The sequence below is a fragment of the Pezoporus flaviventris genome, unplaced genomic scaffold, assembly GCF_033815535.1.
Source record: "Pezoporus flaviventris isolate CSIRO_AGI_PZ_B2104156 unplaced genomic scaffold, CSIRO_AGI_Pfla_v1 ptg000002l, whole genome shotgun sequence".
In the NCBI taxonomy this organism is placed as follows: Eukaryota; Metazoa; Chordata; class Aves; order Psittaciformes; family Psittacidae; genus Pezoporus; species Pezoporus flaviventris.
The window spans coordinates 5,482,383-5,506,434 of NW_026892550.1; the positions used below are offsets into that span (position 1 = coordinate 5,482,383).

The 24,052-nt window shown below is 40.8% G+C and overlaps 1 protein-coding gene and 1 non-coding gene across 3 annotated transcripts in view; both read left to right on the forward strand.

Annotated features, from left to right (window-relative positions):
* Positions 1 to 23,525, forward strand: part of NSD2 (nuclear receptor binding SET domain protein 2) — a 75,660-nt gene extending 52,135 nt beyond the window's left edge. Inside the window, exons 11-23 of one of the 2 annotated variants that reach the window (XM_061467192.1) lie at positions 7,920 to 8,051; positions 9,041 to 9,164; positions 10,135 to 10,335; positions 10,997 to 11,176; positions 12,192 to 12,348; positions 13,068 to 13,273; positions 13,682 to 13,785; positions 14,035 to 14,304; positions 14,400 to 14,516; positions 16,356 to 16,497; positions 17,195 to 17,301; positions 18,667 to 18,871; positions 19,776 to 23,525. In XM_061467192.1, the coding sequence (XP_061323176.1) occupies positions 7,920 to 8,051; positions 9,041 to 9,164; positions 10,135 to 10,335; positions 10,997 to 11,176; positions 12,192 to 12,348; positions 13,068 to 13,273; positions 13,682 to 13,785; positions 14,035 to 14,304; positions 14,400 to 14,516; positions 16,356 to 16,497; positions 17,195 to 17,301; positions 18,667 to 18,871; positions 19,776 to 20,044 (2,214 nt within the window). In that variant the 3' untranslated portion in view covers positions 20,045 to 23,525. Of the gene's footprint in view, positions 1 to 7,919; positions 8,052 to 9,040; positions 10,069 to 10,134; positions 10,336 to 10,996; positions 11,177 to 12,191; positions 12,349 to 13,067; positions 13,274 to 13,681; positions 13,786 to 14,034; positions 14,305 to 14,399; positions 14,517 to 16,355; positions 16,498 to 17,194; positions 17,302 to 18,666; positions 18,872 to 19,775 lie in introns of those variants that run through there. The other variant, XM_061467184.1, reaches the window with a different exon arrangement.
* Positions 16,083 to 16,213, forward strand: LOC133265004 (small Cajal body-specific RNA 23). The gene has a single exon (XR_009741831.1). It is a non-coding gene; the product is annotated as a small Cajal body-specific RNA 23 (non-coding RNA).
* Positions 23,526 to 24,052: the final 527 nt, after the last annotated feature.

The following is a 24,052-nucleotide window of genomic DNA, read 5'->3' on the forward strand; positions in this document are numbered from 1 at the left end:
TTCTGTCTCCGTGTGGGTGCACGATAGATTGTCTTTTGAATACAGTCTGACCTGGTGTTTGTATGTTGCTTGTTGACTTATGCTCCTTTAAGTTGTGCTTAGATTAAAACAAACCCAGCCCTGTAGCCACTGAGATATTGTTAATGAGGAAAAAAAAAGGCAGTTGGGGTTTGGCTGTGGTAAGAGTTTGCTTATCAGAACATGCGTACTCCAGCCTCTCTAGAGAAAGCTCTTGACCAGACCACTTCCTCCTGGATGATTGTGGTACAGCAGTCACTGACTCTAAAGTCATATCAAGAAGTCTGAGCTTGTAGCAGTGTCCTTAGTTTAAAGCAAAGTGGAACTTAATAGCCAACAGCATTTAGAAGTCATGGAAACATGCTTCTGAAATGCTTTTAGAAAGATGCAGTGTATCTATTAAAGATAGCAGATGACCTGAAAGAGGATGCCACTTAGCCCAGTGAGTGTCTGACAGCTCGGAAAGAGAGGCAGGTCACTCTTTGTGGGCCCTTTCTTTGATGGATCCTGCTGTGGAGGTGACTTTCTCCCACTTTTTTCTTTGGTAGGCAGTAATTTTCTGCCATGCTTTGGTTTCCTTTTATATACTCTGACCTTTAAAGTAAATATACGGAGCAGATTTTTGTTTCCATTTCATCTTCTACAGGCAGGATCATAAAACAAGAGATGCGCTCAAGTGAAATGGGGAAGAGGGAGAGTTAACTTTTTTGGCTCTGGAAAATTTTGCCCTTTAGTTGCTTTTATAACTGCTTAAGCATAATGTGACAGAAGAACACTGTCATCTTGAATATGACTAAGATCAAACTTTGTATTCTTAATGCTTAAGAAGTGCTGTTAAGTAAGGATACATGAGTAATATAAGAAGTGTTTTTATAACACTGAGTTAATAAAGTGAGTTTTCTGAGGAAGAATTACCAGGTTTTAATGGAAATGGGTAGCTGGAAGTCTGAAAAGGTGTGCCTGATGGAGTAGTAACTGGTGAAGCCCATTCCAGCGTGGGTACCATAGGTGCATAAATGTTAGAAACTTCTTCACTCAGAATTCCCAATTTTTTTTTTAAACCTTCAAGCACTGGGCAGAGAAAGCTTGTCTGAATGGGATCTAGGGGAGAAGTCCCAGTGAAGCTGGGAAGAAGTGTGAATGTTGTTCACTTTGCAATTGCTAACACACAGTGAGTAGTAGTTGAAACTTGCTTCTGCTCCATGAGGCATGAGTTTTTGCGTGAACAAATACCGATGCTCTAGTCCTTTAGGACATACTTTAGCAGGAGGTACTTCCAGGGAAGGGAAAAAAACCACACAACCACCACCCCCTCCCAACCCCCAGGATAACATTGAGCCATCAAAGATGCTTTTAGAGATCATCTTTTAGAAATGAAGACTTAATGCTAAGCCTAACACAAAAAGCACGTTTAATAACCAGATCAACAGCTAATTGAGGGCCAGCCTTGACAAGGAGAACAGTTGTATTTTTATGTTCTTAGTATGTTAAATTCTGAAATTCTCAGTTGTTTCATTTTCAGGCGTAGAGTTTTTGAACCTTTTTTTTCCTTGCAATGACAGTGCAATGGTTTTGCTGTCACTGGCATTTACTATTGGATTTTGGAGCTGTCTTAAAGAAAGTAGAAAATTTGGAATGGAAAAACAAAGCATGTTTTCCTCGGGTAGGTGAGAGGATGGAGCAAACGCCCCCGTCACTGTTTCAGTTCGTCCTCACCTGCCTCTTTGAAACACGGAATCATTTGAGTTTTTAAATCCTAGGCGACCCTCCCTTGTCTCACGCATCACTTTGACTAAATGCCAGGGAAAATACGTCAGTACCTGCCTCTTTTTTTCTTTTTAAAGTGAAATCTCCACCATCCAGATGTGGAACTAACGATGCCATTTGCACAGTTCGCCCACGTGGTTCTGGAAATACGCAGGCTGAGCGTACAAACCAGCTTGTATCCTACCTTTTTTTTTCCCCCTCTATTTTTAAGCCAGGGGCAATGAAGAATTGGCTCACATTGCTGCTGGGGTGTGTGGCCGGAATCAGGTACCTGGTTGCAAAAGAAATGCTTAAAAAGTTGCAGGCTTGAACTCAACGTTTAGATGTACTGAGTGGTCTGAGAAACGTTCCCCTGTGCTAGTGCTTATCCTTTCACCTTTGCACGCTGTAACCGGTGGTGCAGTGAACTGAAACTCCATGTTGCAGCTGAGGGAAGTCTTGCAGTAGGAAAAACATTTGAGAAGTGGTTTTGTACACAGTGCTTCAGTCAGATAATCTTCTGTCCCCCTCCCCCTTCATCCTTTTAAATAGCCCAAATTAAGAATATAAACATACAAACTCACAAGATGCACATACCTGTCTCAGTTTAATTCCATTTAATATGCTAGTGTCTTAAGTCTTCTTTTAAATGTACAGTTGCACATTTCCTCCTCTTTGCTTAGCCTGCCCAGCACCCTACATCAAAAACATTCTTACTTAGTCAATGCAGTCATGAGGAGGAAACTCCAGGATTTCACAAACAGTCCTTGTATCTTTGTTCACATTTGCACGAAATGAGGAAAAGTAGTTCAGGATGCAGCATAAATGAGTAAATCTCATATTTAGTAATTAAGCAGTTGCCCAGTATTCAGTTGCAAGAGCATCTTCATTCAGTTCAGAATTAATGCTTTTATCAGCATTCTTACATAGCCTGTCTAAAAATAGGTCGATGTTTGTCTGAAAAGAATCCATTAAACACTTTGGTTAATGTGAACGGGGAATTTCAGAATATAGTTCAAAAGAAGATCAAAAATACTTTGGGGATAGAGAGTCTCGATGTGCTTATTCCTGTGCCATTGTGGGTCTGAGTAACTATTGCCAAAAAGAAAGTTGTAGTGGTATAAGAGGTATGATCAAAATACCCTGAGATGAGTAGGCCCAGTTCTTAAACTAACGATAGATTTGTATCCATGGGTAAAACTATAATAATAAAACCAAAGAATTTACAGAGATGCCAACATTTTGTCCCAGATTGACTCAGTAGAAGTATTATTCCAATAACAAAGCTATAAAGAACTCGGAAAAATGCAGTAATGTGTCCTTACGTGTTTCCTATGAGTCTTAGGTGTATGAGTAGTGATTAACTGATGCACATGGGAAAGGAAGGATTTGCCTTGGGAGCCTGGCGGTTAATTTGTAGCTTCTGGTATGCTGAACCTCACTGAGCCCTGGAGTAAATTCAGCCCAAAAGAAGGGCAAAGCTCATGGTTTGCTTTATAGGCCAGTTTCCCCCTTTCCCTCACTTGTGTATGCAGAGGCGCAGTTTCCGGTTGAAAGAGCTGCGTTTGATTTCTGAAATGCCACCCGGTTGCTCAGCGCTCACGCGGAGCCATGCAAGAGCCTCTGCAGGCACGTCCTCGCAAAGCAGTGTTGACGTTCAGTAATCGAGGGAAACGGGAAGGGAAGCCTGACTGATGTGCAGTGTGAAGTGTGACGGTGCTTGCGATGTTGTTAACTTCTGCAGAATCTTCTGTGTTGCAGCAGCAATAATTGCCAATAGTGGAGGTGATTACAGAATTGGGGTACGATTTCATTGCAGAAACTTGGCACTTACTGTTGATCCGAAGTGAGCAGCCTTGCCTTTTTTCCCCCTGAATTTGTACTCTTAAAAATAATACTTGGCCTTTATGAGAAATGAGAAGTGGCTCAAAATATAAACCAGAATGCAACAGCAAACCGGCAGTGGCTCCCAATTGCGAATTAACAGGCTTTGCCACTAATGTGAATGTTTGGTTACTTCGAACCTTGGCCTGACTATCAGAACAGTTAATTACACACAGTTTACTTTGCTAAGGAGATTATATTACAAAAGTAAAGACAAGACATGCTCTGGCATGATCGTAAGGGGAAGATTTACGTTTGTAAGTTAACAAAGGAGAAAGCCCCCAAAACCTATGCTGATTTTTACTTAATGCTGTGATTTGGATGCTTGTCTGTGAACTATTGTGGAAAGCTGTGTTAAACCACAGAAGCATTGTTTAATTTTAGATGTGGCCATGTTTCACATCAGCGTGAACTATGTCCAGCAATCGTCTTGTAAATCACCTTTACTTGGTGACTGTTTCAATCTAAAGGCATCTTTATTGCAAAACTCAGCTGTCCCCTTGGTGAATCAGAATCTCTTGGTGCTAGGTGCCATTTGCTTGGGCTACAAATACAGTTTTCCCAAACATCTCATGCTCTACCTGTTTTAAACCTACGTTTTAAAGTCCTTAATGAGAAACATTGGGTGAAGGTTACCTCAGCCCCTTCTACACAGGCCTGAAGGGACAGGCACCCATTTTACTTCCCTGATAGATTCCATCATCTATTCTGGAATAACTTGAGCTGAGGTCTTGAATTTTGGCTGTCTTCATAGAAAGAGCTTTCCCAAAAGATGTTTATATAGAATAGGGGTTATTTGTAAAGGGAGATAGTTGGTAGAGAGTGTTTCACCTTTGCAGGATATAAGGCGAGGGTCAAACTCTGAATTGTCCTGAAGAAATGCTTCCCTCACTTATAACAGGGAATCTGCTGATCTCTGCCTTAATTAGCCCCCTAAAATTAGCAATATAACTCAGGTGATGGTGGAGTGGATGTGAGCTGTGTACGTGAGTTACATGTAACATGGCTGTTGGATGTGCTGGCTAAACCTTCGATCATGGTAGCAGGGATCAGAGGTGTGTTCTGCAGCAGCAGCCTGCATCAGGCAGTGCAAGTATATCACTGAGCTTCTTGTGAATGTATTGATTCTTAGGAGTTGTGACTGCCTTAAGCAGGTATCCACCAGGCTTGTCTGTGTAGTGCAAAATTGGTAGTTAATAGAGCATTTGATTTGTGAAGTGTGTGAGGCTCAGGACAGCCGCAAAGGAGAGATCTTGGAGGATACTCTCAGTCTGTTAGCCATACAGTTGATAAACTAAAGGCATTTTGTTCATGCTGTATGTGCTGGTATTCATGGTTGAAATCCAGCATTAATCTGTAGGCGGGTGTAAATTGCCAAGTTTTATCTTGAATGGGCTGATAAAATTTGGCTTTTGTGGTTGCATTTGTGGTGCGGAGTTTGATTCTTGCCAGCACTGCTCCTTTTTAGCTCGATAACCATTCAATTTAAATGAAGGGCTGGTGCATTCATTCTGGGGCAGTGAAATCTCGGTTCTATAGGAAAATGGCTGTCTACCTGTGGTTCACAAATGGCTCTCTACCTATGATTCACAAATGGCTGGGCTTTTGTGACCTGTGTCTAGGGGGGGGTTGAAAAGCTGTCATCCGCCATAGGGGTTACCTTATCCTATAGAGGTCTGCATCCTTCTTTTGAACATTTTACAAGTGTCTAAAGCAAAGCAAAGCGAGGGACCCATTGCTTTGAAACAAACATCATTCTGTTGTGGCTTTATTTGTCCCTGGATATGTTCTGTTTCTCTGCTCTGCCTTCAGAAGTAGTGAGCTGGGGGAAGAGGAGTGCTTCCCTCAAGGGCAAGACTGTAGCTTTTGCTGCTAGAAAGAAGGCTGTCTTAAGTCTTAAGGTATGCTGCACAAATGGGTTTTCTTCGGGCTTTACATGTACTTTGTGGTGTGGGGAAAAGATGGGAGATAACCACAGTGTCAAGTTAACATAAGACTGCTTAGTTTACAATATAGAGCCCTTTTTTTTATATAGTAGAAAAGCTACTTTAAGTAGAGCAGCCATAAAGACCTAAGGCCTTCCAGCTTATGTTTTCGGTTTGGCGGTTTTCACTGTGGCTTTTTTCTTTCCTAAACATGACTAATTTTGGCTAGTTGGAACAGGAACATAATGACGTGCTAATTAATGCTTCTGTGGGAATGGTTTAAACAGAAATAAGCATGTGTGGAAGTTTACTTCAACGGCAAGGGAAAAGGGGGTTGTGTTTTTGCCACACTCCCACGCTACCTTTCTTCATCTGCCATTCCCAGCAAGAAGGGGCTGCTCTTGGCCACGCGCTCAGGTTGCATTTGCAGTTTACTGTTTCACAGCTCCTTCCAGGGGACAGAGATTTCCTGGTGCCTGAACAAAGCAATGACTTAACATGCAGTCTCTGTTAACTGCTTCTAAAGCTCTAAATCTCCAAATCACTGCAACTGTAGAAATATTCATAGGTGATGTGTAGGTATGAGTTGCTTTGCTAGTGTGCATTTGCACAGAGAAAATGCATTTACGCCCTTCCAAGTAATCTGAGGGGGGGGGGGGGAACCCCAACCGTCACTGTGATATAATTCACAAAGTATTTTCAGGCATGGTCAAGGAAAGCAGATGTTAAAAGGAGGAATGCGAGTTAGCTGGCAGCAACAGTGAGAAGTAATCGCTCAAAACCAGTGTTTCTAAAGGGATTTTGTGAAGACTAATGCCAGGCCTGGTTCGGGTTTACATTTTTTCTCTCTGATTTCAAAATAAATCACTTCTAATAAATGTTCACATTAAAGGAGATTGGCTGATAGGGGGATTGAGTCTAGCTGTCTCTATTTGTAAGCTGGGCTGTTCTTGATAAAGTACATTCTGCTGTTGATAAATATGAGATCATATGTCTGAAAACAGAGCAAATTCTTCATATAAACCGGGGTGTCTGTATCCTGACGAACAGCTATTGCCAGAATGAGCTCTTGAGTTCCACTGCAGTTTACAAGGACTTTTAGGGCTGTATTGAAAAGACTTAGGGAGTTCCTTATGCAGCAGAACAGATGCGCTGAAGAGTAGCATGTTGGTTTGCTTTTGATATGGTACTTAGGAGCCTTCTAATGGGCTGTTGCCTCCAGTTCTCATGCCTGATTTTTCAAGAGCCTTTTTGAAGTACAGCTGAGGTTTAGAGAAAACGCACCAAAATTCTGTTGATGCTGAGAAAAGTTCCTCTGGGTGAAAATTAGAGGGTTCTGACTTACTAAAAAGGATTGAAACAGGCTTCATTGCAGCATGCTTCCATAGGAGGAAAATGTTTGCTTTCAGAGGGCTTTTAATATGGTTGAAATACTTGGAGTAAAGCAGCATCTACTGTGAGTTGCAGTAAGACAACTCAAAAGGGACCTGAGGCAGTATCTTTGTTGGTCTGTGTGAATGAATAACCATTAGAACAAGCTTGAAGAGAAGTGACAGGTTTCTTGTGCAATTCCTAATTGTGATGCTCTCTTGGAGAATGCCCTTAGTAGAACACAACTCAGTGAGTACTGTCTGAGGGCAGCAATATGAGATTCTGCATCTTCTGGGGTAATCTGAGATAAGACAAATGACTCAGTTGTCCATCCCCTCCCTAAATTCTATTGAACTGGAAACTGACCTATAGTTTCTTTTAAATATGTTACTTGGGTTGTTTGGGGTATTTTAACGTAAATCCATTACAGGGCTATATCTTTTATGGTATTTTGAATTCATTGTTGGCTGTAATGCTCCTTAAGCATGTTCAGGCAGCCACTTTTTTCTTTCTTCCTTCTTTCTATATACTGTTCCCATTTTATTGGGGATTATTTGGGTCAGAGACTTTCATACGCAGCTTGTAGTTTACCAAGTTTCTTTCTAAAATTAACTGCTACTCTCATAAAACATGTATGCAAACTTTAATCAAGGGGGTTGAAGATATCCCTGTGGTACTGGCTAACAGCTAACTGTATTACAGAACTGACTATAAATAAACTGCCGTATTAAAAGGTTTTGGTGTTTTGTTTTGGCTGCTTTTCAGTTGCTGAGGATGGTGGTTACAGTTGTGACTTCCACAAATGCATACTCTGGTTTTAATCAAGCTGTTTTTAAAGGTGGGGGAAACGAAACCCAAAGAGTGTGCCTGAATCTGTTAGTGTGAGTTGCAGGGTGCTTGCTTCCTTCAGTTGATGTTCTGTACAGAATTGACCCTACATGGCTGCTTTCTCTAACACGTATGTTTAATCTTCAGATCTCGGATGGCCAAGGAGACGAGCGCTCAGAGTCTCCCTATGAAAGTGCTGATGAAACTCAGACTGAAGTGTCTATATCATCCAAAAAATCTGAGCGAGGAGCAGGAACAAAAAAAGAATATGTGTGTCAGGTGAGAGATGTCAGCTGGGGCAGCGATGTTTCCTGAGGCTCCCTAGAAGAGGGCTTTTGAAATATGAAAATGACAATATCAGGCCAGAAACAGGTTTATCATGTGTGTCTGAGATGTCTGTTAGCCATGAGGGTGCTATGCCAGTAATTGGAATTCTTCATTCCTAATTATTTCTTTTCCTTGACCTCCAATACGTGACTTTTCCTTTCTGCTTGGCTTTCCACATCTCTAAGATAAGCGTAATGTGGACCTCAGAGTAAGTGCGTGAGTGTTGCCAGGTAACTAGTTAAATGACTGAGAAGAGCTGCTCGCTTCTCTGTTAATAAAGAGGAGGAAGTAAAGCCCATTGGGTCCTGTGCTTCTGTGTGCAGCAAAGATTGCAGCCCTGCATTGCTAGCAGCATGCGTGTGATGTGTTAACTGAAAGCAAAAAGCTCTCTCAGACTATTCTAGAAGAGTTCTTGGGTTGTGAAATGATAACACAATACAAATGGACAGATCAAGTTTGTTTCCACGAGACCAGGCACGCAGCTGTATTTTCATGTCTTGTAGCGGTGATGAGGTTATATCTATTTTTAAATGTTGGCTAATCCCTTAAGTTCTGCCAGCATTGTTGTTCAGTTCGTTTTTAGTTGTGCTTGTGTCATTGCTACCCACTCGGACATAGAAGTGTCATTGTGCCACCTAGATTAATTTCCTTTTGCCGAGGAAAAGGGAAATAAGGAAGCCTTTTAACCCTACTCAGGTGCATCAGTGTGCTCAGGAAAGCTTCTTAAAGCTCTGTTTCTTTTCCTTTTTTCTGTCAGTTTGTATTTACTCCTGAACTGTGGTTCTATGAGTGATATTTCTAGCAGTTTTAATGACTCCATTATTTGATTTCAACAACGGGAAAAGAGATTTTGAGGAGCAATATATGAAAAGGAATAAAGAAAACAGTTTTTTCCACATGTGAACTTTTCTTTAACATTCAATGCCTTTGTGTTGTAAAAGCTGTGTGAAAAAACAGGTGATCTCCTACTGTGTGAAGGACTTTGCTATCGAGCTTTTCATGTGAGCTGCCTTGGGCTCTCTGGAAGACCAGCAGGAAAATTCATATGTAGTGAATGTACATCAGGCAAGTCTGTCCCTTTCTATTAATATAAAAAAAATAGTTGTAGTTTCCCCATACATTGTTCTAGGAAATCCTCCTGTACACAGTATGTATCCTGGGAGAAACCATACTTACCTTTGGTGCCTGACAGGGTGGGAGTTCATACAGTACCACTGAGTGTGCCGTGGTTTAGAAAGCTCACACAGTGTTTTCGGGGAGAACCTCTTGCAACTTGGCTGATGTGGTCTGAATTCCATTGCCTTAATAACTGCAAAATAGTTGCTCTCTGAGTGCAATTACAGATGAGATTTATAAAGTCTGTCACAAAGGCTTAAGAAATCCTAGGAAAAAAAGCAGCAGGTGAAATGCTTTAAGCCCTTTTTCAGTCCTTTGTGTCTATACCAATCTTTTGCTTTTCCTATTAAAAGACTACTTTATTGCTATTAATTTCATCTGCTTTTAATCCTATAATAACTGCTTGAAAGTTCTTAATCATAAAACTTATGTAAAAGATTTGCGTTCTTGCTCATAAGCTCATCTCAGTACATGCAGTGAACCTTGCTGGAGCAAGGCTGCTTCAAAATAAAGCTGTTCCAAGTGGTGCAGAGAGATTAGAGGATGCTTGTCCTTGGTTTGTGGACCCACTTCAAATTTCAGAGGCTCACAGACAGCCCATTATCCTGGTTCATTGGTTTAATAAGAAAAATGACAAAAAATAGAGTCTTACTCATGTACCGAGGCTTATAAATAAGAATGTAAAAGCAGGTTGGTGAGGCTTTGGGCATTGTGCTCGTGTTAACTGCAGTGGGTTTGCATTGTGACTTTATCTGAGCAGATGAGTATTTAACACTGAAGAGTTAAATGGGTTGCTGCATCAAAGAATAGAATTTGAGTTTGTTTAAAAACAAAACCCTTCCTCATGCATAACCAAACCAACAGAAGCAGTTTGAATTCACGTTTGGGTGACAGATCTTTTCCTTACTTTTGCCACTAGGTGTGCATACGTGTTTTGTGTGCAAGGAGAGAAAGGCAGATGTGAAACGCTGTGTCGTGTCTCACTGCGGGAAATTCTACCATGAAGCCTGTGTGAAAAAATTCCATCTCACTGTGTTTGAGAACAGGGGGTTTCGATGCCCTCTCCACAGCTGCCTGAGTTGTCATGTTAGTAACCCCTCACATCCACGGATTTCAAAAGGTAGTTTCATTTTACATTTGGATGACTGATGAATTAAGTCTGTTTGTGGTATGTTAAGGTAAGGAAGCTGGCCATTTAATAGCTGCTGCCTGCAGGTTTTCAGGCATGGACTGGTGACTGATTCCGAATTCCTTTAAAAATAAGGATTGAATACATTTTAGTCAAACATTAGCATTTACCTTGTGTTCTATTTATTTAACTAGCTTTCTATTTGCTATATTTAACCATGGTAAGAGAATGAAACCTAGAATGCCTAGATGATGAGGAGAGACAGGCTGAGCAGAGCAAGGGCAGGACCTGTGAACGTGCAAATCCTGCAGCAGGGCTCGCTGGATGTGGAGGTGTTTGATCCTGTGCATATTTTTAGCTTTGGGCAACATCTGTAGACAGGATTGCATGAGGAAAGCTTGCCTACCCTGCTGTGCGTAGTTAAAACCTGCACATTTAAATACCATAATGCTTTAAACTCAGTCTAGGGTTCTTTAAAAGCTGTTGTTAATTCAGTACTGTTGCTAAATGCAAATGTGCAAACTCTGAAAGCATAGTGGATATTTTTTTGTGTGTTTGTATGTAGCCTACCTGAGGCAGTACTACCGTGTTTTAGCTCAACTAAGAAATCAGTTTTGTTCCAAAATAATATGGCAGTGTTCTGCTTTGCTAGGAAAGATGATGCGTTGTGTTCGCTGTCCTGTCGCATACCATGCTGGAGACGTTTGCGTTGCTGCGGGATGTGCAGTCATCGCTTCCAACAGCATTGTTTGTACGAATCATTTCACTGCCATGAAAGGAAAAAGTCATCACGCGCATGTCAATGTGAGCTGGTGCTTTGTGTGTTCAAAAGGTAAACTGATGGAAAACTCCTTCACAAATGCAGCAGCAAAATGATTTATCCTTCAGTTTAAATGCTATTGTACTGATCTGTTTATAGAGAATTATTAGCAATCTCTTTCTTTAGAGATCTGTGAGGTATTGAAATAGCTTCAGGTCAGCTTGTGCTGCTTCAAGTTTTTGAGTATCCCTTTTTTGCAGATATAATTTATTAAGGAATGTTTTCACTTGGACTTTGTCCAGCAACCAGAAGCCAATTTAATTCTTTACCAGAGACACTTAATGAGTAGTATTTCTTTGTTCTTTCCCCCCGTGTTCAATGTACTGAAGCTTTTTGTGTTTCTTTATTGCTAATACGTAATATTAAAACTAAATAATTTAAGAGTTGCTTTTAGTTTAGCAGCAGACAGCAAATTGAATCAGTATTTGTTGGTGCTGGGAGTGCCACTAATTAAGGGTGGTTTGGTTTATGTCTAGCAATAAATCTGTTTCTTACTGAGCCCCACAAAATGCACAGTGCTGATTAAACTGTGGCAGTGGAAGTTAACCTGATTTGTTAACAAATTAACATGCAGCATAGCAGCTTTTAAGCTGCAGCTAACTTTGCACTTGATAATTCATGGAGCAAACTAAGAACCTCATTCCCTCTTTCTCCCCCCCCCCCAAAGAAAAGCATAACAAAATCTCTTGGTAACATTTTGCATACAGTGAAATATTAATATATATTAAACTGTTAAGCATATTTTAGCCATTAAAGTAAAACAAAGTAATTACAATTTGTGGTGCATTATTCTGGCTTTTTTATTGCTAGCTTGCTTGTTATTTTGTATGCATTACTAATCCAAGTCTGCCAGGCATTCAAATTAGTAAGGACCTTTTGGGGTTTGTACATAACTAAAGGTTTCATCTTAGTTGCGAGCCAGCATGGTTTAACCATTTATTTTCTAACTGAACCTATTGCACTGCTTTAAACCTGGTTTTACCTTTGTCTCTATGTGTTGCAATCTTTGTTTTTCCTCGCTCTAAAGGAGGAAGATTGTTGTGCTGCGAGTCGTGTCCCGCAGCCTTTCACCCAGACTGCTTAAACATCGAAATGCCGGATGGGAGCTGGTACTGCAATGACTGCAGGGCAGGGAAGAAGCTCCATTTCCAGGATATTATTTGGGTTAAACTGGGAAATTACAGGTCTGACGAACAGATTTATTTTGTGTTACAGTACTGGCATGTCTAATTAAGGAGCATACAGTTGGTTGTTTCTGTAGGGCAGCTTTGCTGCACACGGATTTCTCATTCCTCCTTAAGCTAGAGACCCCATCTCCTTGCAATCTTCAAGTCGTACTGTTGCTCTCAACCAAAGCATTGCCCATACAGGACTGCTTGTAGTCTTCTGACATCTGCTTCCAGTGTATGAGTCTTCAACCCCTTTTGTTTCAGAGGTCTCTTCAAATAATGAAGCTGGTATAACTTGTCATTGGCTAAATTACTACCTTGCAGGCTGGGAGATAAGTCACTCAGGTTGTCAGTGTTTCACACTTCGCTGAGATCTGAGTGAGATAGAGGTGGGTGGGGTTTATCCTAGGAAGCATTAATAGCTATTATCAGCTGTCTCTTGATCTTTGATGATTACAGTGATTACAGGCCTGTTAAAGATGATGTTTTTGTTAACCAGATGCAGGGAGCTTTATGTGTATGCTCAACTTGCAGGCGATGGAAGTCCCACAGTTTTAAGTGTTGGGCTTTCCTGCTCTAGACCTGTCTTACTGGGGGGAGGAAGAGATTTTAATCCTCTTGGATCTCAGAAAAAATGATCAGTTGCTGCTGCTCAGGGTGATGTGGTTAAACTGTCTCTTGCAGAAAGAGCTTGACTAAAATGCTGTATTGTTTTATTTGTACTTCTGTGCTAGATGGTGGCCGGCAGAAGTTTGCCATCCGAAAAACGTTCCCCCAAATATCCAGAAAATGAAGCATGAAATCGGAGAATTTCCTGTGTTTTTCTTTGGTTCTAAGGATTACTACTGGACACACCAAGCACGGGTGTTCCCTTATATGGAGGGAGACCGAGGGAGTAGATACCAGGGGATCAAAGGGATTGGAAAAGTCTTCAAAAATGGTACATAGCTGAAGTTAACAAGAGTGATCTGGTGATAACGCGTGCTTTGCTTTCTCTACACATAGCCTTGGGCCTGGTTTTGTACATTTGTTTTACAATATTAGATCAAAACAATGGTTTTGGTGTCCTGGGCAGCAGTCACTGGTACTAATTTTGAATAAAAGCACTATTTGCATGGCTTGTAAAAGACTAGCATCTAATTGGAATGATTTCTGATGATTTTTTACTTTCCGTAAAGGAAATGATGAGTGTAACTGGGAGGCAGAAAGAATTGATACCTGTTAAGAACATTAACACTCCAGAACCATTGTTTGCAAGAAAACTGAATGATAGGATGAGGAAGAAAAGGGTGATTCTCTAACACACACGGGAATGAGCCTTTTCTGATGATACAACAATCTGTTCTAGCTTTGCAAGAAGCCGAAGCTCGATTTCGAGAAATAAAGCTACAGCGAGAAGCCAAAGAAACCCAAGAAAGTGAACGTAAACCTCCACCATACAAGCATATTAAGGTAAAGTTTGAGGAAATTACCCTGGACACTGAAAGGTCTAAGGCAGCACTGGAGAGGAAGAGCTGGATGGTGAGGTGGGGAGGAGAGGTGGTAATGATGTGCTGGCAATTGTGTTTTCACAGCCAGGAGATGATGGAAGTTTGCTTCCATTGGAACATCATTGCAGAAATTAGTAACCACTATAATAACTCTTGCAGTAAATTCCAATGTTTTTAAGTGATGTTTGAACTATTTTAATGTATTATTCAGGTGAATAAACCTTGTGGTAAAGTGCAGATATATACTGCTGATATTTCTGAGATTCCCAAGTGCAACTGCAAACCCACAGATGAAAACCCGTGTGGCTTCGATTCCGAGTGCCTAAATCGGATGCTGATGTACGAATGCCATCCACAAGTTTGTCCAGCGGGAGAACGGTGCCAAAACCAGTGCTTTACAAAGCGACAGTACCCAGAGACAAAGATCATCAAAACCGATGGGAAAGGCTGGGGTCTGGTTGCCAAGAGGGACATCAAAAAGGTATGAATTGTTCCTGAGGAGCAGGGAACTGGGGACTCGGGGTGTTGTTTGTGGGTTTGGTATATACTTTACTAGTGATACCTGGTATCTTTCAGGGAGAGTTTGTGAATGAGTATGTTGGTGAGCTGATTGATGAAGAGGAATGTATGGCAAGAATCAAATATGCACATGAAAATGATATTACCCACTTCTATATGCTTACTATCGATAAGGTAGAGTATTTTACATTTTTCCAGTATTTATTTGTAACATTATTTTCATTCCTTTTCCTTCTATTGATCACCTTGATACAGTGCGCTGCTCCTTTTGATGTTCCACACTTTCATATATTCCTGTTGTTGTATCTTCTGTGCCTGCTTGCTCCATTCTTCATATATATATATAAAAATATGTGCATATATGCATATATATGTGTATTTATTTTAGAGAGATATATATATAATGCATCTCATTAGTTCTAACTGCATAATGTAATAAAGTATATATTAAGGTCTATAACTGTGCTTTGTTGCTTGCCATCAAGTACAATGGAAGTATTTATCTGCCTAGTCTTGAAGTATGATGCTTTGGGAAATAGCGATTATAGAGTTGGATGAATTATTATTAGCAGTCCTTTTAATAACATCTCAACAACAGCAGAAATTCTCACTGCAGAGTAGTGTGGAACGTAGTTGTGAGGCTGTGTCCTATACTGAGCATTTAATGTTTTTCACAACTCTCTGTCCTTTTGTCTATAGCAAAACCAGCCTTGTGCTTCAGTGCATACTCTGTTCAGAAAGCACTGTCTGCCTTAGTAGCCAGCCAGCACTCCACAAATTGATTCTGCAGCAAATTAATCCAGCAGATGGATTAACACAGCACGTTAATCCCACTCTGTAGTTTTCTGTGCATGCCTCTGAGAATTTTGTTCCTGGAAGTAGGGGTATAGATTATATATATGCGGGAGGTATTGTGTGTGTGTGTGTATATATATTATATTGCTTAAGTACCAAACAGATACCTAGGAGAAAAACCAAAGCTGTCTGTCAGTCCGGCGTGTTCTTTCACTCCTAATCACCTTTCTTTTGCTGAGACTGTGCTGTTCTGTGTTTCCACAGCTACTGTTCTCATTAGTCCTGTTAACAGAGGAGTCCCTGCACAGCAGTTATCACCTCAGAATGATGAACCCATGTTTCTCTGAACACATAAGTTTCTCGCCCCTCTACTAAACTGACATACAACATCAGTACATTAAAAAGCTGAACTGAACATGTATTTGACTCATACTGTAGTTAATAAATGCTCAGCGTGGTTCTATCTTGCAGAAATAACCCATGCACATGCACTTAGAGTCTATGTGTGTGTAGTCTTCACAATCATACATGTGCACTCTAATGAAAATTAGTTAAAAGGGAAGTTAATAGTATTTCATAAATAAACAAAGCTTTCTTAATCAGCTCTTCAAAGAAACACAGTTCTGGCTATTTCATGACTCTATTTTGTTAATGTCTGATACGTTTGGTGGAGATAGAAACTAAAAGGTAATTTTATGTAGGGATAGGATTTTTGTTTAGTTTATCAAGAGCTTGGTTTTGCTTGAACTAGGCTTATTGGGGAAAGAAAGCTGTTGGGAAACTGGTAATCTCTGCAGGTAATCCCCCAGTGACTTGGTAAATACCACAAAATTAAGTGTTTGTAAATGCATCACAGCTTGGTGAATGCAGAGTTAAAGGTTAAATGGACTGAGTGTGAGTTTTGAGGCTTTCTGGAGGGAGGGGTTCTCTAACATCACCACCACAGTGCTCACGAGAACACTTATCCTGCCATGTGGCTGCGATGGGTTTTGGGAAGATGTGAGCTAGAGCATGGGTATTGCTTTGGGAGTGTCACATTCCAGGCCACATGAGACACTACAGTTTTCAATACAACATGTACCATCAGTTTGTTTGTGTGCTTCTGGGGAGCAGAAGCTGTTTTGATTGTCTGTTTTGAATGCGACTACTGAAATAATTCATGGATTTTTACTTTGTGAAGAGAAAAATCACTCGTTCTGTTGCTGGTTTGATCTCCAGGACCGGATTATTGATGCTGGCCCTAAAGGAAACTATTCTCGGTTTATGAATCACAGCTGCCAACCAAATTGTGAAACTCTCAAATGGACAGTAAATGGAGACACTCGTGTTGGCCTGTTTGCTGTGTGTGATATTCCTGCAGGTACGTCAGCATGTGTTGGGTTTGGTTTAATTCCCCAAGTTAAACCTTTTGCACTGTTATGAGCAGGATGGTCATGGTTTAACTGGTTCAGTGCAAATAGTTTTGTAGAGAACTCAGCACATGGAAGAGATGCTTTGTGATCTGCCTTTTACTTTAATGTTTCTTGTTAGCGAGTGCTATGGCTGCTTCTTGTTGCTTGCTTCCTAGGGAACAGCAAGGAGACCCTAGTTAGTACCCTTGCATTCACTTTGTGGTGTAGACCATAGGTTTTGTTTTGGAGATCTTGGACAGTACTTGTGCATCTTTTCAAATGAAGATAATAAGCTGAAGGAGTGGATGAATGAGGCTGCTTAAAAGTATATATGTTTGGTTTCTGTACACACATACGTGTATCTTCTATCTAGAGCTTTATCTAGCTGTTAGCTATTTAGCTATATATAACCTCTGTGTGTGTAGACCAGACACACAGTTTTGTTACGTCAAACCCATTTATTTTTATGTGATTGCATAAGACATGCTGTACTGGCATGTAGTTAATCATTGTCAGTGCTTATGAGCAATAGAGAGGAAGAAATCCCATGGTAGTAGACCAGCAGCTAATGAAACAGTTAATGAAAGCTGTATTTGTTTGTAATAATTTGAATCCACTTCATTACCTTGTCCTTCATAATGAAAGCGTTTGTCTTGTCTCACTCAGGGACAGAGCTGACTTTTAATTACAACCTTGACTGTCTGGGCAACGAAAAAACAGTCTGCAAATGTGGTGCCCCAAACTGCAGTGGATTTCTTGGGGACAGACCAAAGGCAAGTTATAGATCAAGAGATTTTGACAGGGTCTCGTCTACTGGCCTTGTTGTTATTCTTTTGGGACATGCACTGGTGAACCAGTTGTATGTTATGATCAGGGTCAGTGCTGCTCGAACAGATGCTAGATGTCTTCTGAAGAAAAAGCTTACTGTTTCCCTTGCTGGAAGATAGAACATTGTTTTGCCAAACATAATCTTGGTGCGAAAGAATATGCTTTTATGGTGTAACAGTACAGTAGGAAATACTGGGTTTGGAAACACACCTAACTATAGTCAATGAGATCATTGTGACATTGCAGTTTATATATCCCCCATCTAAGCCTTAAAATATGATTATTTTGTTAAGATCTGTTTTAAAAAAATAATCCATTGAACTGCAGGGAAAAAACCGCCAGTTTTGAATGAAGAAAAATTGGTCCCAAATTGCACCAAGAAAATTACCTGTATGATTTGTGTCGGGTTAATTGAAAACCTGTAATCCAGCAGAAGTTGATGGGGCCTCCTGAAGGGCTGGCATAGGAGTGCAAGGGAGGGTACAAGTATATGAATATGGATGTAGAAAGGCTGCACCTTCGTGTGGTCCTTCACACAGTATCAGGCACTTTAGAGGGTGGACTTAAAGCTTCCAGAATTCCCGTAGCTGGTTTTTGTTAAGGATAAGCTTCAGCGAGGTTTCACATAAGTTTGTGGTCAGCTTACACAGACAGCCATGAAGAAATGAACTGTTACAGTTCAGTTTGGCAAGGCTGTCTGCACTGGTAGATAGAATGCGCTCATTATAAAGTAGGTAATGATTGTGGGGGTTAGAGGGAGGGAATGATGGAAGGGAGGTTGAAATGGGATCCAGAATGCATTTCATATGATTTGGTGAGGGAGAGTCGAAGTGGCAAGCAGCAGGATGTCAGACTGAAATAGAGGTAAGGTTTTGTATATTCTCTCCAGGATTATGGGCACAGCTACAGTTCTGCTGTCCATTCCTCAAAGAGAAGTGGGGCCTGGTTTTAGTAATTCCAGCATAAATATACGCAACTGGGAGAGAAAAGTGGATATTGAAGTGATCGGTTGTGCAAGAGCAAAATGGGTGTAAATTAGCCACAAGTAGATTAGACCTTTTTTCAGTGATAAGAAAGCGGAAGAGCTTTCCACTAGGAAGGGATTACAGGGACAAGACCTGGTTTCAAGATGACTTTTCACAAGGGTAGTGGGATTTATGCCAATACAGATAGGTATGGCGAGGCACAGAACAGGCCTGCACCAAGTCAAAGTGTGCATGGTTTGCCAGGCACGACAGCAGTTTTTCTAGCTTGGTAATAATTTTCCTTTGCAAAACTGGCATTTACAGATTTGCTTCTTACTCTTTTAGAATTCTTCCACCAACGCCTCAGAAGAAAAAGGCAAAAAGACCAAAAAGAGAACACGGAGACGCAGAACGAAAAATGAAGGGAAGAAAGAATCCGAAGATGATTGTTTCCGTTGCGGTGATGGAGGCCAGCTGGTGTTGTGTGACAGGAAGTCTTGTACTAAAGCTTATCATCTCTCCTGTCTTGGTTTGGTGAAACGTCCCTTTGGTGAGTCGATTTGCCTCTTAAACTGCACTTGTGCAGGTACTTCATTTATTGTGCTGAAACCTTGCCAAGAGTGTCAGCTTGAAAGCACTGTGTTCGTATGGTGAGAACTTCATTTGTGCGTCATGTAGGAGCTCTTCTTGAGTATGGAAACAAAAGATGGCCTTCCTCCTGCCTCTGTGGCAAAATGAGCTCTTTGTTTTACAAATGTAGGTAAATGAGTACATCCCTGGTTGGAGCACTGTAGTCCTGTCATAGGCAAATAGATTATGTGTCAGAAATACGTGAAGCCAGTTGAGTTCAAGCCAAAAGAACAGCAGCAGCATCTGGAGCAAGGTGAGTGGGAAGATGTTACGGGCAGCAGACATGAGGCTGTAGATCAAGATAACACAGAAGTTACCTGGTTCCAGTCAGCCATGTCAGGTGGGATATGAAGCGAAGCAGGCAAAGCCTGTTACCCCAGAAACAAGTAAAACAATGTCTGGTAGAACGTGCTGGGGCAAAAGAGCATCAGTAGGTAAAGCACAGCAACCATCCCTAAGCAAAACTTGCAGGTAACAAGTAAGCATTGTAATGGTAGGCAGCAATTGATGGATGTTGGATTGATGGATACTCTACAAGCCTGCATGTTGTAATGATGCTACTGAGTAAGGCCTGAATAATTTCTTCTAGCTGAAGTCAACTGCAGTGTTGAAGAGATGATGTCCCATCTGCTACTTGCTGCTGGCTTTTGTGCTTTAGAAATATGAGGTAGCATTTTGATCTTTGAGATTAGGCCTGGTAGGTGCTGTCTCATCTTGCATTGTCAGGAGTCGCTTGTTGTTCAGCTGCTGGAACACAGTGCTTCTTTAAAAGCCAGTGCCATGTTTTACTCCCCACTAATGAGCTCTTTTGTCTTTGATCACAGGGAAGTGGGAGTGTCCTTGGCACCACTGTGATGTTTGTGGCAAACCTTCTGTTTCTTTCTGCCACTTCTGCCCAAATTCTTTCTGCAAGGAACACCAAGACGGGACAGTACTAAATTCCATGTTGAATGGACAGTTATGCTGCTCTGAACATGTTCTCGGGGTGGATTCTGTTGAAACTCAGAAGACTGAGAAACCCCGCAAAAAACTGAACAAGTTGAAGCCTAAGAGAAAGCAGAGGACCAGATGGATGAGAGCTGACTGCAAATAGTCATGGACTGCAGTTTCTACTGCCAACACTATCTTGTAGATAAGTTGTGAATATGACCAGGGAAGGACACGATTTTACATATATTCTGTAAAGGATACATGGGGAGGGGGGGGATTTTTTTGTTTTATTTTGTTTTTATAAATCCACTGAGCCAACCACAGCAGTCTTCTGCTGCTTCTGCACTGATACCGAACTGCATAGTTCAGAGAATTTCAGGACAAACCAAACTTACTACTCAGCATTACAGTTACACTTGAATTGTTACGAATGTAAAAGGTCCCCTCCAAAATACTTTCAGATTTGGAGGTAGGTTAAAAATCAAACCAGGTAGGTGTAAACGTAGGGGTTTTGAGATAGTATTTGTCAACCAACAGATGTTTAAAATAGTATATCCTTGAAAGAAGTTATTAGCTTGCAAGTCCTTTTAAGTAAGAAATGGCTTGGTCTGTGGTCCCAAATGAGATTTGCTTGCCTTGTGTGTTTTTGAGCAAGTGCTTGAATGAATTTCATGATCCAGGTGCGTATCTCGCCATCGTCACACACATGACAATTCATTTGTGCTCGTAAAAGTAGCTCTCCAGTGTTGCTTAAACAACCATGGTTTTAAATATCCTTCCACCAAGACCTGTAGTACATGGTGGGAAAGGCACACCCTGTACCAGAGAGGGGAAACCTTACATTTAGGAGATTTTTTTCTATACTGTTTTTTCCTGTATTTCATTCCAGTGAAATAGAGGTGACTTGATCTTGCAGAGCTGTACAAGTCTGGATTGAAAGGGATTTTGTCTTGCGATCTAGGCCCAGTACTCTAGGAATTTTATGTTTTAATAATAAAAGACTCTTACAAAACCTAGTATTTGAAAAAATCACTCCATTTTTTTGCCTTTTTTCCCTAAATGTCAGGTAAAACACAGAGGCAAACGCTTCTTTGGAATGCTTAAAGCCCAAGCACTACACTTTGCGATAAGGCAAAAGATGCCCAACAACGACCCAAAAAACCCACCATGAATGAAGCAGAAGTTGACACTTGACTGAAGTGCAAAGACCTGAATTCAAACCAACTACTTAAGATTGAAATAGAGTTTTGAGGAAGCCCATAAGGAACAATTTTAATGTAAGGTTTAGCCTGTTCCTTTTGATAACCTTTGTATAAAACTGGCTACTTGACTTGGCAGACTGAAATGAGCTGGCCTGTTGCCTCTCTTGTTGCCACTGTGTTGTGTCAGCAAAGCTGTTTTGAGTTCTTTGTTCCCATCAGGTTTTTACACTTGCAGTGAGATGAATGTACGAGATTTAGTATTGATGGAAATAATATTAGAACTAGGAAAAAATGGTAAAGAAAAAGGTCTTCACCTGTTTTCTTCCCAGTGCATGTCATTGGTGTGTGATTAGGCAGTGTTACAAGTAAGTTTTGACTTGTGCCATTGTTATCTAGCCTACGTGAACGCAATGTGGCCTTCATGTCCATGTAGTAATTTGTGTATGTTCTAGCTTAGTTTGCCTTTAATAGTGCAGAAACTCTGTGTAGCCCTTTTGAAGATGAAGCCTTGCTATATCATGGAAGTGTATGTTGATTTCCCAAAGTATTTCTTCAGGATTTGATTGCAGATTTATTTTTTGGAATTCTCAAAATCCCCATTTATTCCCAACATGGAAAAACTTTGGTTTTATCAGAAGAGATTAATTCAAAGAGGTTTTAAATGTAGCATTGCCCTATCCTGAACCCTTTGGTTTCAATTTTGTGACCAGACTGCTTTGTTCTTTTAAGCAGTTTTGATAAACACTGTTGGAAGGTTGATTTTCTTTCAGATCATTTGGACAAAAATAGCACAATTCCAAACAGAGGGAAGCGTTCCATGGTTGTGTTTGAAAGTGGTTTGCCAAGCCTTGCACTCACGCTAAATACAAATCAAGATCTAATGGATTTGGAGGGTAAATTTCCCTCTGTTCTAGGTATTTGTTACAGCAGGACTGAAGCGCAGGCCTGTGCCTAAAATCAAACCCCAAAACCGGTATTATGAACGTGTGTCTGATTTTTGAGGGGAGGGAAGTGCGATCAGGTAGTAAAGCAGGAAGTTTTTCCTGACTGCTTTTAAACAGAATGAAGGAATTTGATGGCATTGGGACCATTCTTTGAATACTTTACCATGTAAGGAAGGCTTTAGAAGAATACCTTTAAATAAGTTATTATGAATTTTACCTTTACATTCCATTGCTTTTACAATTTGTGAATTATTTTTAGTTGTTTTGTTGCTTTTTTCCTCTTCATGTGTAGGTGTAACAGCTCTGGCACCCTGGAACAGTTATGTCCCAGGTCCTAAGAGGCAGATACCCACTTCCAGAAGCCACCGTCTCAGATAGTTATGGATGGGCACAGTAACATCAGCTGGTTTAGAGTCGGTCACAGAACCTACAACTCCCTGCCTGCCTCCCAGGTGGGCTCACAAGCACATTTAGTATAGCAGGATGCAGGACAGCCACCCATCTTGGATCTGTCTGTGGGTAGATAAAGACCTTGGCCTTCAAAGCAGCCCCTCTCAGCACTCGTTTCACAAGGTTAAGTTTACACAGACAGATCTTAGCAAGTGGCTGTTTGACTTTCTGCTTCCTTCTACCTCTGCTCTTTACTGCTCAACTCTTTGGGCCAATGAAGGCTTGCATCACTGAGACTGCAAACTAGGAGTTTGCTTTGGAGGTGCTGGGAATTCGTTCCATCTGCTAATCACATAAATGAAATGTGGATCGTGTTCTCCCTTAATATGTACTGACCGTGTAGCCTCATGTGCTCAGCAAAGTCACTCAGGTGGTGAGCTGGTAGAACTTCAGTTTCCGAAGCAGGAAGGTGGTTTTTAGGTGTCTTTTCATGAAGACTTCTATACCTTACACTGCAGCACTGGGAAAACAGGCTGAGGTTTTATTATAAAAGAAGACAAAAATTGTTTCACTGTTTTCCTTCTCCCCCTGTTCAAATACAAGGGGAAACGGCCTTGAAAAATGAAGCTTTCTCATGGTGCCACTCAACACATTTTAGCATTCAGCAGCCTAAAAGATTTTCTGTTATAAATTCATCTAAATAACATCCAAGCACGGCACGTTATGTGGGATTAAATTATGTTCTTAGTGTCTTTCCCGCTGGAGTAGAAAGATGTCTTTCCTTTGCCAAACCTGGTACATAACAGCCAAACTCAGAGTTTGTTGTTCATCACATGAGCAAGCACGGAACCGATTTTCAGTTGAATATGTTAGATGTGTTTTCATACAGTCTAGGAGGAATAATCAAATGAAATGTCTGTTTTGTTCAATAGCTTTGTGTTCATGGTCAGTTTTTAGATTTGTTTTAATTTGAATTACTTGGAAAAGCAGAATATCGTGAAAGAAAGACGTATTAACGGGGGTTTCGGCATTGTTGAGGCACGTTATTCCATGTCTGACTGCTTGAGAAACTTCAGTCTTATTAAATATTAAAATTTATTCCTAGTTATTTAAGAAGTTGCTAATTCTTTTTTGTAAAATGGCTCCAAATCGTTATTTTTGCACCAATTGTTTTTTTTTCCTTACATTTTTAAGTCAAATGATACACAGTAGGCAAGAGTTGGGCAGAGAAGGAGCTGGTGGTAGTTCTTTCATAGTGAAAACTTACTTACACTCCAGGACTTCTAAGGACTCCACGGAAATAATGTTTTAGGCTGAATGGAGGTGATACTGGTTGTACTTTGGCTTGTGTTCACACCATTGCTTATCACACAGATATTGACACGTTTTGCAGTCCTGTTTTTCCCATTACAGAGCTGCTTTCTGTTGCTTATAATTCTACAGGCTTTAATGACTTGGAGCTGGAATCATACAGTCCTACCAATTCCATTCCTCTGGGTTTGTTCAGCTGCCACTGGTGCTGCTGCTGCTTGGCCAGGTCTGAATTTGACTGCGCACTGCTCTTTGAGCCAGCTTTTTGCTTGGGTCTGGTTTGACTTAGTGAGTGGAAAACCCCATATCTGACAGCAGATACAG